The sequence below is a fragment of the Citrus sinensis genome, chromosome 1, assembly GCF_022201045.2.
Source record: "Citrus sinensis cultivar Valencia sweet orange chromosome 1, DVS_A1.0, whole genome shotgun sequence".
NCBI lineage: Eukaryota > Viridiplantae > Streptophyta > Magnoliopsida > Sapindales > Rutaceae > Citrus > Citrus sinensis.
The window spans coordinates 4,433,416-4,452,401 of record NC_068556.1 but is presented as its reverse complement, the minus strand read 5'-3'; the positions used below and the strand labels follow the sequence as shown (position 1 = coordinate 4,452,401).

Genomic DNA, 18,986 nt, shown 5'->3' with positions numbered 1-18,986 from the left:
CATTATTATGTTCTTATGCACTTGACATTGTGTATTAAGCACATACGCCACGTCTTTTTAGGAACTTAGCAAATGGACCAAGGCATTGTCTATTCTCGATATATCTTCCATAATATTAACCTCATCTGTTAGACTTGACAATTTTTACTTTTCTATCTAGTTATCTTTCAACCTCATTAATAATATACCTCTAGGGCATCCACTGATTGAGATTTTTCATGCCAATAACGTGAAAAATCATCAATAAAGGTGATGAAATACTTTTCTCAACCAAAAGATGGAACATCTAAAACCAAGTATTGTCTTAATTTGATCCACTAAGTTAGACATTTTTAGGCTATTTCTTAACTTGTATCTACTAAATAAGTGGTCAGCCAAAATAAAGAATTGAAATAAATGTAATTAAGACAAAATGCTATAGCAAACATAGAGCAACACGTGTAAATTAGTCAAACATCTATTAAGACTATTTATCACTCAACCACAATAAAATTTAGTTCATAATTTGCGATAGAACAAGAAATAAAATTGTTAAAGCCATCCAATACATCCCCATAAGTAAATAGAAAACAAGAAAACAAGAAGAAAGACTGAGTTCTGCTTGGTCTTTATGATTTCTCCTTGAATCTTCTGTTACAGTCCTCAATCTCTCTCTTAATTTTTGTTTTCTTGTTTCTGTTCAGTGATCTCCTTGGATGACGACTCCCTCTTTTTCTTTTCATGTGTGCTCATTTTATAACTCAGAATTAGGGCAACCGAAAGTGTATGACGCGTATCCTCCATTTTTTGAAACATCGATCGCAATCTTTTAGTTGTTTTGCGTAAAATCCAGTCTGTCATTACTTCAGGTTGCTATAACAACGGCTACATCATCTGCACTATTCTAGACTTGTTTCAATTCATCTGTAGTCAAGTTCTTTCATTGTCTCTGTAAGTCTGTTGCAGTAGCATTCCTTCCTTAAAACTTGAACTTTCGGTCACCTATAATTATGCATATAATGTAAACACAAATTATTTTTAAAACAACTCAATTTATTAAAAATAAATTAAAATAGATGCTCATGTAAGTTGTAACTAAAATACAATAAAAACACATCATTTACTCTCGAAATATTATTGATTTAAGTTTAAAGTGCCATGATCACTCTCATTATATAGAGTTATCATCACACATTAATGCTTTAAACTCAAATACATAATATAAATTCAGATAAAATTCACATAAACTTTAAGCACATATTAAAGTTCACTTTTGGGTGATATAACAATACACTACAATAAACATAATTGATGCTTGACTTTAATTTCACATAACTATTAATTAGATACACGCATTAACTAGACATGTCTGCTTTCTTTGGATGTACTAAACGTATATAATCAAGTATACTAATTACCCACAACCATAATCATAGATTATAAAATTAATTAATCAACCTTTGAGCGATTCTTAAATACTTTATAATCTATGAATTTCAATATACCCATATAACAAAATCATCATGTCATTCAATCATAAGCATTACAATGATTATGAGTACTTGAAACTGAATTTAATTTGACATCTATGAAAACTTTCTCATTTATCCACTTTGGTGACTAACAAATTATATGCAATATAGACATCAAATTACATGAATATTAATAAATATATGTGTTCTACATAAATTAATATTTGATTGTTTATTAAACTTTTATACAAAATTTCAGATTTTATAATACCTTAAGTGACATTAATGATGTTTACGAAAAAGTCGTTCTTAATATTTAAATCACATACTTTCCTTCGGCCACCACCAACAAATTTTGTTGGACTTAACTGCAACAAAATTGTAAACTTTTGCGAAACACATAAACCAAAGACACCTTAAGGTGTCTCATGAAAAAATTCAAAAGAAAACCTTAATTTTATCTTTATGTATTGCGCCGCCAACAACCAAAAATCATCATGGGCCTACCCCTTTTTTAGCTATTTTATAACAAAATAATATATACAAAAAATTTCCATGTCAATAATTTTCTTTCTACCTTATGTATATATGGAATAATAATCCAAATTGGCATATACCCATAAAGACAATTGAAAATTAAGAGAGACTTCTTACAAATTTTAATAAAAATTATGAATTCTTAAACTATACTCTGATATCAATTGTTGGAATTTTCTTTAATTGTCATAAAGTAATAAAACACTAATTTACATAAACTTCAATATCTAAGATCACAGAGTATCATGGTTTTTGCATCATCATAATTGAGAGAAAACATAAATTGATCCATCGTAATTTTCTTGATCAAGTTTCATTGTAAAAATTAAAGATTTAGTAAAACTAATTTCTCTCTCTTGACCCTGTTAGAGTGACTTACTTTTCTTATCGACAAAAAATTAACGTGATATATCTATATGTGGGTGGAGAGAGGACCAATTTTAATTCAACTCTTATTCCAACTTTCCATTGAAGTGGGCAATTAGATTTTTCTAATTGATTAATAGGATTTCAGCCCATTATTTATTTTATTATTTAAATTTCAATTAGAATCCATTTAATAATGTGGCACGTGGACCACTAATAAAATATGCAAACAACAACTCTCAAGAAAAAAAATTGTAAATATAAAATAAAAGTTAAAATTATATAGTAAATATAATTTTTAAATAATAATTTTGATGAAAATAGTAAAAATATTATAGGTATTTTATTATATAAGGGGTGGATTAAATCAACTTAGGTCTCAAATTATAGCAGCATTTACTAAACAATTTAATGTTACAGATTTTGAAACAATAATACCTGACCACAATACAAAAAAAGGCCTCGGTGAATAAAGAGGCATGCTGCTCAAATAATTTGTCTACATATCAGTGACTTCTAGTGTATGGCAAGCAAATAAACCAAGTTGAGTTTTTTCGTATAAAAAATGGCACCAAATTAAGCTCTAATGTACCAATTTATTTTTTTTAAATAAGTCCATGCACTGATTAATCCATTCACAGTTAGCTTTTGATTTATTACTCTTCATTTCGAAAGAAAAATTCATGCTTAAACATCAAAATATGCGATATTAATTTGATTATCTACACTTGCAGTAGTTTGCTGAATAGCTTTTGTTTTGTCACTCTTCATTTTGGAAAGAAAAATTAATAATTGAACATTTAAATCTCTATATGCAATGTTAATTTGATTATCTTCCTGCAGTCGTGTATTGAATTATTTGAATAGTTTATGAGTATATTGAGTAAACAAAGATTGTTCATCTAAATAGATATTTTTAATAGGGCGCCTCTAAGTTACGTTAACCGTAACTTACGTTTTTTGTCTTTTTTCTTCTGGCGAATTTCACACGAGTCCTTGTATTCTTTATGTTTATGGATGTATTTGCCTTCTTTTATCAATTATACATCTATTTTTCATTCTTTCCAATGTTCTTTTTATTTTTTTAAATAATAACATACGATTACCAAATGGCCAAACCTAGGTTACGTGTAACGCAACATACATTCAAGAAGTGAAATATCTATTGGCACCCTTGAATTTTATGGAAACTACATTAATTGAATTAAAATGGTAAATTAAAATATCAAATGGTATCTATTAATCAGAATTAATCAGAGTATATGTTGATAATGCCCTTTAATCAGAATTAATTCTTAGGAATGATTTTAACGGTAATTCTGAAAGCTATTGCATGTTAATTTTGAAGTCTGTCATGTATATTTTTTATATTTTTTATATAATTTCTCTTTAATTTAATTATATAATTAAATTACATGCAATAAACCTACAATTCAAGACTAGGATTAATAAATTTAGGACCAGAAGTTTATTCTGAATTTATAGATTTGTATGAATTTGATAATCATTTAATAATGTTTAAAGAAATAAATAAAACTTTAGAGAAAATAAAAAAATCGATAGGAGGGATGGAAGAAGACAAATACATCCATAGCTGTAAAAATTGAAAATAAAAAGAATTAGGAGGGCTCATATGATATTTGTCAAAAAGAAAAAGACAAAGAACGTAAGGTACATTGATTGTAACTTAGGCGTTCCCTTTTTAATATTTAAAAAGAGTGTACGAATTAAAATAAAAAATTTAAATTTAGTTAATGAATATAAAGAATAATAAAATATTAAGAATAATTTTTATTATTTTTTTATCAGAATTAAAATTAAAAATCATGTTTTATCACACACGTAATCAATCTTTTATTCGCAGCATGAGTTTTCTACGTAGATTGACTTTCTGGGACCCACAATATATGAACTCGGGCGTTAAACTCCTCGTCAAATTGGCTGGAGACTTCAGACTAGTGAGTTGCGACAAAGGGACAAAGTTGGAAAAAGCCAAAAAGAAGAGTCGAAAAGCGCGCTTCCACAGTAAGCACAAAGCGAGAGCTTTCTTGTGAGAAACTAAAAGGAGGGATGGGAACGAACAACGAAACGACGTCGTTATCATTAGCGCAAAACGCAGCGCACCGAGGCGCCGGTGGAAAGTTAATGAAACAGTCATCAAGGAAACCACCGGCGACGCCCTACGCGCGGCCGCAGCAACAAAGTCGGTGGCTCTCGAAGCTTGTCGATCCGGCTTACCGGCTCATAACAGGCGGCGCCACACGAATCTTGCCCTCTTTCTTTTCAAATTATAAATCTCATCAACACTCCCTTCCTGCTCCTACCGATCAACAACTAGAAGATCATCACGGTTTGTTGAAGCCGCTTAGTAGCACTTTTCGTTTATGTTTATTATTTAATGTGATTAATTTAGGTTTTTCTTAGGGGATCGAGATTGGTTTCAGTTAATGCCTTTTTTTATTATTTAATAAAAAGCTGTTCAGCAATCAGTGTGAATTATCTTTTTTAGTCATTTCGAGCTGATTATTGTTTATAAATAGTAACAATCATTGTATGGAGTAATTAATTGATTTAAAGTTCTTCTGGAACAGAAATATTGGATGCAGAGGAGGAGGAATGTGCTGAAGACGGTGCTGGTGTAAATGTATGATTTATTTTGATAATCTTTTTTTTTTTGGTGCTATCAAAGTGTTATGAGGAACCAAGGCCCAAGACAAATTTGTTCAGGCTCACAGTCACACTTGCTTCTTGCACTTTGAATTCGTTACTTAGGTTTTAACTCATTTTGGGGTTTCCATCATGCTTTGCATGCCCTTTCATGATAAAAATTTGTTTTCTTATTAAAAAAATAATAATAATGTCTGGGCTACAGTGACTGATGCTTAGTACTTGCAATGGAGGAGTGCAAAACAATTATCATTTTGTTTTTTGGGTTTCAACTTTTCCATTCTGTAATTCGTTTGAATATGCAAAGTTTGCATTTTTTGTCTTTTATTTTTCATCTATCTGGGGAGCATTATTTGAAGTCTTTGTGATGCTTCTCTCATAATTAAATTTATGCCTTTTTCTTTCTTTACTTCAATAAGGCAATGTATTTTTCTTATTTTTCACTGTATGATTGAGTACATGCAGCATGGAGAATCCAGATCAACTGATGTTGCTGGTCCTAGCAGCACTGCTGATAGATCAAAGAATGGTTTTGACTTTGATGGGTCCAAACAAGACAAGAGAGAGAATGCAGCTGATAATGACAGGCTTTCTGAAATTGAGCAGCTATTAGAGGGCAAAAGCTTTTCTAGGTATATGGTTATTGATTACATTGTCTATTTTCCTTGATAGAAAAGAGCTACATCAGCCTAGCTTATTATTGATAATTGCCTCTACAACTGATCTAAGACAGCTTTGATAATTTGGGATTCCTTAAATAGTAACTTTAGCTTTGAGTTACAAGACAAAAACATAAACCAAAAATCAAATCAACCTTGTTGTTCAAATTGGACTGGGTGCAGGAATTGCAGAAATGCAATTCTATCCCTGCATAAGCACCTTTACTGTACCTGAATTACTAAGTCTTAAAATATGTAAAAACTAGCGACAAAATCCTTTCCACGTACTTCTAGCGACCTCTGTTTTGTTAGAGCATATTTGTGCTATATGATGTTTTGTTGTTATGCGAAGAAACTTCTTATGTAGTTTTTTTTTTTTTGGGTTGATTTGTGGATTCCTGATCCAGTTTGCAATTCTTCTTTTTCAATTCAGATTTTCTGGTTTTTATTTTTAACGAACCTTATTCAACGTGCAGGGATGAAATTCATAGATTGATAGAGATAATACATTCAAGGGCTGTTGATCTTCCTGAACAAGAAAAGAAATTACTAAGCACGAATGCAAAAGGAGATGCTGAGAGGCCCATGGTTGCACTTGAAAATCCAAGAAAGTCAATTGAAGAAAAGCAGGAAGATTTGAGTAAAACTCCCTGGGGAACCTCAACTACACCTCTGCAGTCATCTGTGAGTAGAGTAAATTGCTCTGATCATTTTTCGCCTGACTTATGCCTGGGTATCAGCCTTGTTTTGCATAGTTAATCTTGAAAAGTTCTTGAATTGTTTAATATCTCATACATTGATTTATGGATATTTTTCCAACATATCTAGATGAGTACGGGACAAAATATTCCATTCTTGGAGAGTTATGTTATGGGTACGATAGCATTTTTTTCATTTTCTGCTAGTTCACACACAAATATCTAGCATATCTAACACTGAATATCGAGTTTGGGATAGAATGAGTTCACCAAAATGTGACATCATTGGATGTAACTTGGAATTCATGAGAACAAATGTCTATATTATAATAGCTCTATATGGGCAGAGGTTTTGGAGCTGTTGTGTACCGTTGAAATGGATACCTTCTAAGACTTGTCTCTGCACATAAATATCATGTGTTTTTGGAATGTTGTCGCTCTTCATCCCCCAATTCTTGTTCTGTGAAAATGCCAAATGTGGATGGAAATACATCAACGCACAATGAATGTCCTTTTCGCATTTGGCTTTGCAAATTTACTTTCATCAACTCTCAAATCAGTCAATGTTCTGATCTTTACAACTGTAATCAGAGTGACAAAATTGATGTGCTTTTTCTTTTGATAGAAGACAAATATTGTGGATGTATATGAATGGAAGACACATTCTGGTTTGAAGTAATCATCATTCCTTTTCTTTTGTATTTGTATATTTAATTAATAACGGTTTTTTCATTCCTTTAGTTATTATTATTATTTTTTTTTGTTTGAATCTGTTTTTGAGGTCAAGAAGATCCACTTTGGTAAAGAACTATTTGCTATGGTGCATTTTGGGGTCATAATAGAAGTGATGGCAATCAAAAGAGGGTTGATATGGGATAATAGTGTAATTAGTAATGTCTTGAAAATTATTTAGTAGAAGAAGAAGATTATAAGACAGGCTTGAGAGTTTTCTTTTATAAAGATTATCATTTGTCCTACAAGAAATGCAAATAGATAAGGGATTAGGATTCTCTCATGATCTGATATATTCCTGAGCAAAAATACATGTGAGTGATTGGTAGTTAATAAATAAAGAAAATAAAGTTAAATCCTCCCGATACACTATCACTTAAAGAGGCATGGCATAAGATCTTTAAAAACCCATGGGAGAACATATCAGGAGAGGATCTTAATCCATAGATAAGACCCTTTTGCATATACTAAAATATTTTACCTTGTATTGTTAGATACATTGAACCTCAATATGTTTTATTCCCCCCCCCCCCCCCCCCCACAAAAAAAACTACAAAACAAAATATAACCTTAATATGTTTCCAATTGTATGATCTGATGTCTTATTGGTCTGATTTATATTTGTCATTTTTGCAGATGCAAGATAAAGTTGGTGCTTCACCAATTGATATTGCAAAAGCATATATGGGAACCCGAACATCTGAATTAGGCCTTGGTTCTAAGAGTTTATTATCGAAAGATGAAAGAATATCACCAAATGGTAATGAATTTGCACTAAAACCATATTTTCCATCACCATCACATAAGCCATCAACATGCTGGCCAGGTGCCATGTTACAGGATCAACGTGATTATCTGACCCCACATAGTGAAAGAGGTAGATATGGGCTTCATAATTTTCCCCGAACTCCTTATTCTAGAACCATCTTTTCCAAGTCCAAGTCCGGGGTATGTGGAATTGTCTTTAATTGTGCCGTGGTGCCTTTGAACTTGATTAGTTGCAAATGATCTGATTCTTTGCTTCTTTTTTTGAGTACCAGCTGACTCAATTACAAGGTGATAGCAATAAAGGCCTGAACACATCAACTCCTTTGCAGCAGTCGCAAACTCCTATATACGGGCAGGTACTTCCTTATAATAGAAGTTTTGATAATAGCTTTTGATGCGTACTTCTGCTATAATGCTGGTTCGTTTCCTTTTAGTAATTTGAAAAAGTTGTTAAGAAAACATTTTGTGATGAGCTGATTGCTTGTGTATGACTGATGTTTCAATGGTAAACAAATAGAATTGCAGCTTTTCAAATAGGTTGTGTTTGGGATATTTGCGAATAAGCAGCTAGTGTTGCCTGTGCATGTTAGCACAATCATGCATGTTAATAGAGTTTTTTACTATAGGTTTTTCCTTGAAGTGTCTTTGACCATTTGCTTCCTGCTCTCTGCATCTTTACCTGATGAAGTTTTCCTTTTTTTTCTTTATTTAAATTTTCATAAGCGTAGGAAAAGCCTATTACAATTTTGTTTCTATTGGGTATAAGCCTTCTTATAATATCTTTGGAGAGAACTATGAAATCCTTCTATGATTTTTTGGAAGGAGGATATCCTCATTATGTGACATGGTCATAGAACATTTTCTCCTCAATGGTAGTCAAAAATTAAAACTCTACATCCCAAAAAAAGGGTCAATTTTAAACATCCCTTTTTAATTAAGAATAAGCTGGATTCTTAGGGTGTATGATTCTGCTATGTATAGTTGATCTATCCAAGTACTATTGGTTTTGGTTAAGTTGAAATATTATCAAGCATAGTGAACTATAAAGTTATCTGTTTATATCTTAGCATTAGATTTGTGTAAAGCAACATGTGTATACTGATATCTTTGCTTCCTAGGTTTTTGGGTTGTCATCTCATATGAATAGTTGCATCATGCTTTCATGTGGGGGTCGACGATCTGTTTATATGCAATTATGCATGTGTGCTTTTACATTAAGCACAACAAATAGTAATTTCTGGGAAGCCAAATGTGACATTGTGGCAATAATTTTTGTACTATTATTTCAGACTGAATTTGCATCAATTAACTTTTGATTCTTGTTTCCTTTGTCATTGTTCAAATACAGTTGAAGTCAAGTAGAAATGCATTAGATAATGGCCAAGGATCAGCTGGACCCATTCGTAGGACACGGCACAAAGCTGCTGTAGAATCTCTGGCCAGAGGGTCTGTGAAGTTTCATTCCTCTGTAGATGGCCTTTCTCCAGTGGGACATTCCCATTTTTCAGAATTTCCTGCTGTGAAGAAGAATTTAGAACTTGGAGGAACAAGTGGCTCTTCAATATTCCAGTTAGCAGACAGGAAGCCACTAAGCTCGGAAGTAGGCGTCCCACCTGTTCATCCACATTCTAGTCAGATGGCTAGGACAATACTGGAGCATCTTGAGAGAAACCTGCCCACTCCTAAAGATAAGTCTGCTGAGTTGGGGCTAGCCACTTCTCGGAAAAAAATCCAGTCTTCCGTTAGTGCTTCTGTGGTGAGCGAGCAGAATATTTTTCTGAATTTCGGAGGTTGTGACTCTAGGAAGAAGGGAGATGAGGGCGACAACAAAAATTCCGCACAAGTGAATGAAGCTAGAGTGAACTCCTTTAAGGTTACTTCTCCGGAGAATACTAAAGTATCTAAAGATGGCATAAATGAAACCTCTTTAGCTTCAAAAACAAAAATTGATGGCGTACTTCCCATACAAGGTGGCCGTGCGGGATCTTCTCACGATTTCAGGAAAAATCAAGATTTTGATATCGAGAGTAAAAATGAGGTATTTTACTCTCCTCCTTGATTATTGTGTTTTATGGGAATGCTTGCTCTCAATTTCTTGGCCTTGCAAATTCTGTGTGTTGAATGACAACATGGTGGGCAGTGGACTTCTGAGGTTCAACCTTCAGGTCCTGTAGTGGCTGCCTTCAGGATAGAGCCCTAATTTTCCTTTTTTTTTTCTTTTTTTTGGGAGGGGCCATGATATAGGATAGAAATAATTTGGAAAGGAAGCAAGATATTAGATGATATTGGTGGCCAAGGGGGCCCATTGAAACTTCACCACCGGGCCTTCAATTCCATTCTGTGGTGGTTGTTGTGTAACTGTGATAGAGTAAGATAGGACTTCATATTGTTCCATCAAATTTTTGCCTGCAGAGCAACCAGGGCAGCCAGGAATGAGCTGTTTTTGTTTACAAGACAGCATCCCTGTAAGTTGAGCAGTTTACCTGGTAGAGTTCACAATTTAGAAATGTAGTTTTAACTGGTACATCAAAACATGGGCACGTAATAGATCAACTGATATATTGTTGATTAAACATGGAGGTTTTCATCCGAGTACCTCTAATCAAGGTAGAATTGGGATCGATGGAGAGAAAAGAAGAGAAATGCTTAACACAACCATGCTCACACTTGAACATTAGTTATTGAAATCAGGGTTTTGCTTCACCTTCTTGGAAATTTTGGTTTCTGATTAAATAAAATTTGTATAATTGGAACTCTTGAAAATGTGATTTTATTTTTTATTCTGGTTCTCTTATTGCTATCTTAATGGAGTTGTTTTTGTTTATGATACGGGAATGATGCATATCCTTCATCTTGGTTGCATGTATTCCTTTCCCCACCCCCTTCTCCCCCTTTTCACCCTAGAGTTGTTTACTATAGATGGACTTATGTTGCTCAGTGAGATTTGTTTGGAACAGCTGACTTTTTGTAATTTCAAATTACCTCATTTATATGTCGTCTTAACTTGGGTTCAAGTGTGTTTTGGTTAATTGTCATCAAGTGTATTCAGATTTACTTGAAACAAACATAACTAATTAACTATTGTGCAGAATAACTCAAAGACTGTTCCAAATGCTGCCGATAGTGGGGTGCTAAATTTACAGAGGAAGCCTCCATCTCACTCTGTAGGGGACACTAAATCAGTTTTGCCTTCTATTTCTGTTGGCAAGCCGAACTGGAAGTGGACATTTTCTTCTGATAGTAGCACTGGCTTCAGTTTTCCTGTTTCTGCATCCAGTGGGGTTTTCTCTGAGCCTCCAACACCATCCATTTTGCCATCATTCCTTGCTAATGACGTGCAGCAGCCAAAAGAAGGACCTGCAGTTCCTAAGTATAGCTTTGGGTTGAATACATCTACTTCTCGACTTGTTTTTGCTTTCCCTTCTACAAGCAGTGCCCCTACAAATGATGATGCTTCAGATCTTAAGTTCAACTTCAGATCAGACAAGACGACAAGGATATCTTTCAGTTCAATTGGGAAAGATGCCATTTGCTATTAGTGAAATGACTGTCATTTTTCAATTTTTCTTTTTCTTTTGCATTTGGTTTCTATACCTAGATTTTTGTTTAAGCTTTGTTTCTAGTAGAAGGGTATTGTTATTGTGCTTTCACCTTCATTTAGATCAAAGAAGCAAGCAGTAAACGAATTGCCTAAATTTAAAAATCTGTCCATAACTGCTGCTGCAATTCTTGGTTTACAACTATTAGCTTAGTGAGAAGTAAAGAGCTGCTCAAATTTCTTTTTCTTTTCCTAGCACATTGGGAATCAGATCATCACAATCGCATGTTATTCTCTTATTTTCTCTGTTGGCTCTTTTACTCTTTTTTTTTTATTGGTTTGTTTTTGTTTATTAAGTGTACAACAAGCCCCAGTTGAGAAGTGTTTTGTATTTCTGCAACAACTACGTGCACAACACAAGAATAACAGGTGGCCCCACATTATTTTATTTATCTGGCTTAGATGTAGAAGAGAGAGGATGTGATGGTGAATTAGGCAAACCAAAGTCCAATTATGAATCTATGCTGTCCGGGTCTTTTGTTTGTTGTTTGAGTTTCTCATTCATTCGCACATCACATGGGTAATGGGTTAGGAGCTAACGGAACCTCGTGGTCGTGGATCGATTCGTGTTCACACATTTTCAGAATTTATATCGAAGCACACGCACAAGGGATAGGGAACAGGATGCCAATGGAATCACATGTTGCTCTTATATTCATCGCTAGGTACTTATCCCAATTAATCTTAGTGAGTCAGTGAGTGGGACCTCCCCTCCCCTTTAAAGATGATGGATGATCAAAAGTTATCATCAAATGTGGGGTCCACACACACCAACAAAAAACACACACCTTCGATTCGAATGACAATGCACCGTCAATCACCATTCATTCACCAACAACATTCCTGAATGAATGAAGCCAAATTCCAAACTTCAACGCGAATGCGGAAGGAGAGGGGGTGAAGGTGTGAATGGGAAATGTGATGAAAAGGAGTCAGACATGAAATGAAATGACACTGATGAATTCGAAACCAAATTGAATGCGGTTTTCAGTCATGAATTTGACGTTTCAGATTCTACATGTCAGATTCTCCTCTCTCTCTTTTTTTTTTTCTTTTTTTTTTTGGGGGGGGAATGCCTGCAGCCCGGCCGTCCGTATTGCTACTGCCCACCACTATCATCCCATTTATGAATAAAATAACAAGTGCCATAAAAAGTAAAAAAATTTCATTTGACAGCTGGTAATCTACTACAATCCACTTGCAGATCCCCAGGACATTCAGTCGTTACCCTACTTGTTTTTATTAATTAATCTTCCCTCGTCTTCAATAACTTCTATCTATGTTGTAACAATATACATGTGTGTACAAATGGAACCCAACATTATTGCTATAAGGTGGCACCATTAAATTTCAGTCCAATTTTAACTGTACGAGTTTGAAGGAAAATCATTCAATGATTTTCATACAATGCGAGTGGAATGTATTATCATCGGGAAATGAGCAACGATTAAAGTGAAAAGATGATGCTGAATTACTCATCACTTCAATTGGGTGGTTGTGAGTGGTGACTCATGTGTGGTGACCACATCCTCACTTCATTTGACAGTAAGCACAAACAACACATAAGATGGATGAAAATTGTGGAGATGAAATCTGATTATGAAAAGTTTGATTGGAGGTAATAATACATTTTGACCAGTTACCACCATATAACTAGAGTAAAGTCAGGTATTCAAAAGATCGAAGCAATCTGAAAAAAGTGCTTGCTCTACCATTAGAGCTTTTGAGAAGCCAATAAAAATGGTGGTCCACGAACTGCTACTTTTCACAAGGGTCATCGATTTTATGAGTTGTATGCTATGCTTGGCCAGACAAACTCTTTTTTTGAACGAGAAAGAGAATACATTTTATTCGATATAATTTATAAATTCATCATCAAGTTAAATTGGCAAAACAAATATCTTTTGTTGATGGTATAGCCTTCAGGAGATCAAAGAACAAATGGCATGTCATATTTCATGCATGATGCAATATTTACCCACTGTGAAATTTGACCTAATGCATCTTGAAGATCGGGTTGCATGCACTTCATGATTTTCTCCAAAATTATCACGTGTCTTTTGTAATTGTTTGACAAATGTTGGATTACTTGAGGAAATCATTTGCGTACCAAATGGTTTACTTGACAGTTAATTAAGACCATATAATCATAACACTTGACCTAGTGTTTTTTTATCAAATATCTATCTATTTATATTTGATAATTGGTGATTTTATTTGAGGAAAGTTATGAATTAAAAGTTAGACCACCTCAATTCCATACAGATCCCTGCAAAAAAAATCATTTTTGTCTTGAAAAGATTGATGACTAGAGACTCAGAACATTCTGAATTAATAACATTGCACTTATGGCAGAGGACTGATTATGTAAAGGGTAATGGCTGGATCTAAATAACATGGGTAGATTTCTCTCATATATTAAGCAAATTTTTAGGCTAAATCATCCTTATATAAATCAAGACATGTTGTGATAGATTTGTCCTTTTTTTAATTATAATATAGTATATCGCAATACAAGATTAAATGAAAAAAAAATCATTATCCTAGCTATACGGAGAATGAATTAATAATGATAAATAATAAGTGATAATATATTTTTTTTAGTAGAGACTAAATAAAAAATAGTGAATCATCTTAAAAATTATTTATGGAACATCACTAAAATTGGGAAAAATCAAGAGCATTGTTTTTTTTTATTTACTTCTTTTCATGTGTATACTTCTACTAATTATGAAAATATTTATTCACACATGGAAAATAGCGCATAAATAGAGAGCAATGCTCATAGAACACCAAAGACTATTTTCTAAAATTAATTTTCATAGACTATTTTCACTAATTACTTCTTATTCACTAAGTTCCATTTAAAAGTGAGGAAATGTACCCAAAATGCAAAGTATGATTAATGTACAAATGACAACAATCACACTATAAATAAGTTCAACGATCATTCATTTTCTCTAGGGAAAACTTAAATGTTATTCCTTAATATTAGTATGAAAATTAGGTACCAGAGATTTTATACATAAGCTTTTTTATGAAATCAAGATTTCCAATTTTCCCACTACTGAAATCAATATATACTACTTAATTCCTTTTTGTCTTCATAATATCCAAAAAATTCCCTAGATTTAAAATTTTAAACAAAAAAAGTGATAAATAGGCCGTTCGTTTGATCATTTATCTTGGGAATATAATATATATTTATAAAAAAAATTAAGAAAAGTATCTTATTATTAATTTTTTATTTACAGTGAAACATATATTTCTTTTTTTAAGACTTAAATTTTAATTTTTATGATTTATTTAATTTATCATAAAGGTAATACTATGAGATTATACTGTCAGAGAGGATTATTGGGTATTATAAACTCGTATATATAGATTTCAGAAGAGGAAAACTTGCAATCTCCCCTAACTGGAAAATTCAATTTACTTATGTTTTAAATAGTAGTTCACATTATAAAAATGTTGATATTAATATACCATTCAAATGCATAACTTCTTGTATTATTTCCTTGAGAAAAACTATTTAGAACCTATTTCCAACATTAAAAAACTATGTATATGCAAAAGTATTTACAATATCTTATGGCTGAAAATATCTTGAAAACTTATTCGAGTCATTTTCTTCACATTAAAAAGTCAAAGGATTCACAAAGGCAAGAAACAAATGTAGCTTACTTCAAATGAGTAAATATAATCCCTTAAATAAACAACTTGAGACAAATAACACTGAAACGAGAGGATATAGGATCCATAAATGTCCTTAAAACACATTGCATTGATCAAGCCTTTCTGTTGCTTCACGAGCTGAAGACCTGATGATGAGGTCCTGAAGTCTCAGCACTATCATTTATTTCGAAGCGCTGTCCTTGACATGAGGCGGTTCCCAGAAGCCTACAAGAATTTAACAAAAAAAACTTGAATTACTAACGTAGGCAACAAGATGTGTAATGCAATTAATATACAACATTAACCTGTATTAGTAGTTCAAATAGGCAATATTAATTACAAAAAGTTCAAAAAAATAAAAGAACAAAATATAATTTCAACATGCTATATATCCATTGCAATCATACCAATCTGAAGACGGTGAAATATCATCAATTTTATAATTTAAGTTGCTAAGTAACTAATTAAATAAGTAAAATGATATTTTAGTTCTCCCATTTACTCTCTGAATAAGGAAGTAACTTCTATGGAGGCTCTTCAAATATTATGAAGTCAGTTGCTTCGAATAAATTTGTTGCCACAGTATACAATGAAAATTTTCGTAATTGAACTATAGTATAGGTCATCTATGTAAGTCTTTTTTTTTTTTTTTTCTCATGCATTAGTACAGTAGGGAAATTGTTTACTAGTACTCTGGTACTTACATCATCGAGCTTAGGTTGATTGTTGGCCTCCAGCATCAGCCCAAAATGGATGTGAGGGAAGTGTGCCCACTACCAGAAAAGCACAAGTAATAATGTTGTTTAACCAAAGAAGAAAAAATATTGAAATAATAATCAATGTTTTAAGTAATCCATTGAAATTAAGTTTTCTAATTAATTTGCAATGTGATTCACTAACATTCTTTGCGGCAGTACTGAATGCTTCCCTGTGGCTGATATCTGGATTATTAGCCTTGATCCTCTGAATCTCCTCTCTACATTATCATGAATATTTTATAGCCTTAGAAATTAATGATAAAAGAGAAGAAAAAGAAGCTGTAAGGAGAATGTTAATCATATATATATATATATATATGAAAGACGCTGATTACGAGTTGAAATCATTACTTTATAAACTGGTTGTATGCAGAAGGTACTCGCTGCCTCTTCTCGGGAGCTGAGCATGAAATTAACAGCACATGAGTTTGTGTATAAAAAATTGATCTTCAGTGATTAAAATGCAAAAATACTAACTAGTACTATGTGGTGACTCACGACGATTCACAACCCTCTCCTCAGTGGCCTTGTTAGTGGGTGTTCGCATTGCTGAAATCTTGTTGTTGCATTTGGACGAGGAACCCAAATCAATTCTGCACTCGGGTGACGCGTAACTTGGAGCCTGTAAATATTATTTGAATTAGTTTTAAAAGAATTAAGAACCAGCAGATGCGATCTATCACTTATTGGTAATTGTAAGTAATTACTAAACTGAAAATCATAACAACTGAAATGCACTAAGCTAGCTCCTTAGGGTGCCTCAAGTTGTTCATCGAAAAACTAAATCACTAGTTGTGAAAAGAAAGTAGAAAGAAATATTGTTGGGGTATTGTAATCTTTGTTGCAACAATAATAAAAGGAGAGAGAGAAATGCGGAAAGAGTTGAAATGATGTTTTATGAAATAAAAAAAAAAAAGGAGGGGGGGCCGTGGGGGCTTTGAAGTGACTGAATCCGTTATAGATTTGTATCAAACAAATAACTGAACTGAACTCGGGGCAGAGGCTTGAAGATGTCAATCTAAAGCCCCAGTTCTGTCAATTTTAGTTTTGCTTCCAAAATAGAGGACAAAGGCTCTTGAAAGAAATCATTAAACCTAGATCGAGATGCTCATGTCAATCAAATCAAATCAAATCAAGACTGCATTTTCATTTACATACATACATATATATATAGTTTTTGGTTGAATAGTAAAGTAAAAAGAAAACCCTAGCTAGTAAGAGATTTTTTATTATTTTTTTCCCCGATATAAGGTAGTAAGAGATTATGAGTGCTATGTGAGTGAGCGAGCCAGTATTGATGGGGTTCGTTAAGCTATGACGCAGGCCACCAGCTATAGCCCTGACACAAAATACAACTGTGGCCGCAAAATACAGCTCTACAAAAACCAAAAAAGAAAGAAACAGGTATCGGTTATGGCGGCTGCTAGGTTTAGGTTTCTGAATAGAGAGAGAGAGCTTTGAAATACTCGATCTGTGCCTTGAAAGCTTCGATTTCCTCAAAAAGAGTAATACCCAGAAGCAGGAGCAGAAGCTGAAGCAGAAACCCTAGATTTCCGAGGCCATTCACAGTAATAAATTAATCAATGCCCTATTATTGTTATTATATATGAATGAATTTCACCTGATGATGATGAACATCTTGCCATGACAGTGACTGAAAAGCGGCTGCCATATTCACGGACCATAGATTGGAGCAGTGCCCGCATCGGACAGTCACGATGTCAAGCAAGCTACTGCAAGGAACACTCACCTGCACACACACATCAGATCATCATTTACAAACTAGTTAATTTCAGAGACTCGCCTGATCTGATAAAATCAAAATCCAATTTCTTTAATTAATAAGAAAGAGAAAATAATTAAAAAAAGAAACACATGGGTGCATGAAACTTAGTTTGAGCTTTGAAAGGTATGGATGGAACGCAGGAGAAAAATCAAAAGGTGATGAATGAGTTGTCTTCATCATCTTATCATCCAAAGCTTGTTTAATTTGGACGTTTGTATACATATTATTATGATTAATTAAATTATATATTAATTAATTACTCTCGGATAATATATAATCCCCCTCTCTCTAGTCGTTAGCAGTTCTGGACCTTCAGGTATGACTTTTCTTTGACTGCTGAAAAAGAAGAAGGGTAAAAAAAAAAAGAAAGTCTAAACGATGGAGACTTGACTGTAACAAAATCAAGAAATCCCAGCAAAGCACGAGAAACTGATCACACAATCAAACACTTAGCTCTTTTATCAGGATCTTTTTTCCTGCGAGGTTTATACATAATACTTGGAGAGAGAGAGAGAGAGAGAGAGAGAGAGAGAGAGCCCATTAAAGCAAGAATCAATGGGATGAGGTCTGAGATGAGAAGAGATGGGAGATACCGCGAGAACTATGTTGCAAAAGTTGCAGGGGATGTAGCAGAGTTGCTCAGGCGCAACATCGATGCCGCAGCTCGACATGTCTTTCAACCAAACTGATGATTATTAATAAAAAGAAAACTAACAAGCTCCTTAAGCTTGACCCAAGAGAGATGATGAAGAATTGAAGAGAGATAAAAAGAGAGACTAGCAAATTGCGAGAAACAACACTCTCTCTGTCTATATATGCTGTATATGTATATATATGCGTATGATATGAGAGAGAGAAAAAAGCTTCTTTATATTCTCTCTCTCTTAATACCCCTTGCTTTGGAACCAGGCTTTGTATCACAACAGTAAAACCTTTATATATTATGTACTACTAATTAATACATGTTTTTTTTTTTCGAAAAAAGTGAAATACAGGATCCAATGAGAGAGTATTGAGAAAGAAGAAGAGATCAAATAAATGGGGTTTTTTAGTGCCCCAGGCAAGCAGCAAACGCTGGGACCTGCCATGAAAATTATTTTAAGACAAAAGGTTAATGATTTTTATGGAGAACCGGGTTTTATTTTTTTGAGCGGTTCAGCGAGCACATATAGCATTAGCATTAGAAGCTATATTAAGTAGATAACTGAATTAGGGTTTGAATTTGAAGTGGCCTGATGAGAAAGAGGAGATTTCGAAAGCATTGCCATTTTTTGTTGTTATTATATATGAT

General features: G+C 33.4%; 2 protein-coding genes across 4 annotated transcripts; one reads left to right on the top strand and one right to left on the bottom strand.

Annotated features, from left to right (window-relative positions):
• The first annotated feature begins 4,327 nt into the window (after window positions 1-4,327).
• LOC102610889 (hypothetical protein) lies at window positions 4,328-11,720 on the top strand. Of its 2 annotated transcripts, XM_052437899.1 has the most exons (9): window positions 4,328-4,704; window positions 4,946-4,998; window positions 5,487-5,653; window positions 6,157-6,364; window positions 7,747-7,870; window positions 7,937-8,058; window positions 8,151-8,234; window positions 9,227-9,916; window positions 10,968-11,720. In XM_052437899.1, exons 1-9 carry the CDS (start codon window positions 4,425-4,427, stop codon window positions 11,415-11,417), a joined length of 2,178 nt encoding a protein of 725 aa, XP_052293859.1. In that variant the 5' UTR covers window positions 4,328-4,424; the 3' UTR covers window positions 11,418-11,720. The 2 variants fall into 2 exon arrangements, with proteins under 2 accessions (XP_052293859.1, XP_006475867.1); XM_006475804.4 differs by having other exon boundaries at window positions 4,329-4,704; window positions 7,747-8,058.
• A 3,360-nt stretch (window positions 11,721-15,080) lies between these two features.
• On the bottom strand, window positions 15,081-18,718 carry LOC102611194 (axial regulator YABBY 5). Of its 2 annotated transcripts, none has more exons than XM_006475805.4 (7): window positions 18,289-18,718; window positions 17,531-17,659; window positions 16,387-16,531; window positions 16,261-16,309; window positions 16,052-16,127; window positions 15,856-15,924; window positions 15,081-15,376 (listed from the first exon to the last, which is right to left on the bottom strand). In XM_006475805.4, exons 1-7 carry the CDS (start codon window positions 18,364-18,366, stop codon window positions 15,329-15,331), a joined length of 594 nt encoding a protein of 197 aa, XP_006475868.1. In that variant the 5' UTR covers window positions 18,367-18,718; the 3' UTR covers window positions 15,081-15,328. The 2 variants fall into 2 exon arrangements, with proteins under 2 accessions (XP_006475868.1, XP_006475869.1); XM_006475806.4 differs by having other exon boundaries at window positions 16,408-16,531; window positions 18,289-18,689.
• Between the last annotated feature and the right edge of the window lie 268 nt (window positions 18,719-18,986).

What these genes read in the sequence shown, in the direction of transcription:
- LOC102610889 (XM_006475804.4), top strand. Translation starts at nt 4,425, where the DNA reads ATGGGAACGAACAACGAAACGACGTCGTTATCATTAGCGCAAAACGCA. An exon ending in AAACTCCTATATACGGGCAG is followed by an intron (nt 8,235 to 9,226) that starts GTACTTCCTTAT and finishes GTTCAAATACAG; the next exon opens with TTGAAGTCAAGTAGAAATGC. An exon ending in ATATCGAGAGTAAAAATGAG is followed by an intron (nt 9,917 to 10,967) that starts GTATTTTACTCT and finishes ACTATTGTGCAG; the next exon opens with AATAACTCAAAGACTGTTCC.
- LOC102611194 (XM_006475805.4), bottom strand. Translation starts at nt 18,366, where the DNA reads ATGTCGAGCTGCGGCATCGATGTTGCGCCTGAGCAACTCTGCTACATC. An exon ending in AAGATGTTCATCATCATCAG is followed by an intron (nt 16,532 to 17,530) that starts GTGAAATTCATT and finishes TAATATTTACAG; the next exon opens with GCTCCAAGTTACGCGTCACC. An exon ending in GCATACAACCAGTTTATAAA is followed by an intron (nt 16,128 to 16,260) that starts GTAATGATTTCA and finishes ATGATAATGTAG; the next exon opens with AGAGGAGATTCAGAGGATCA.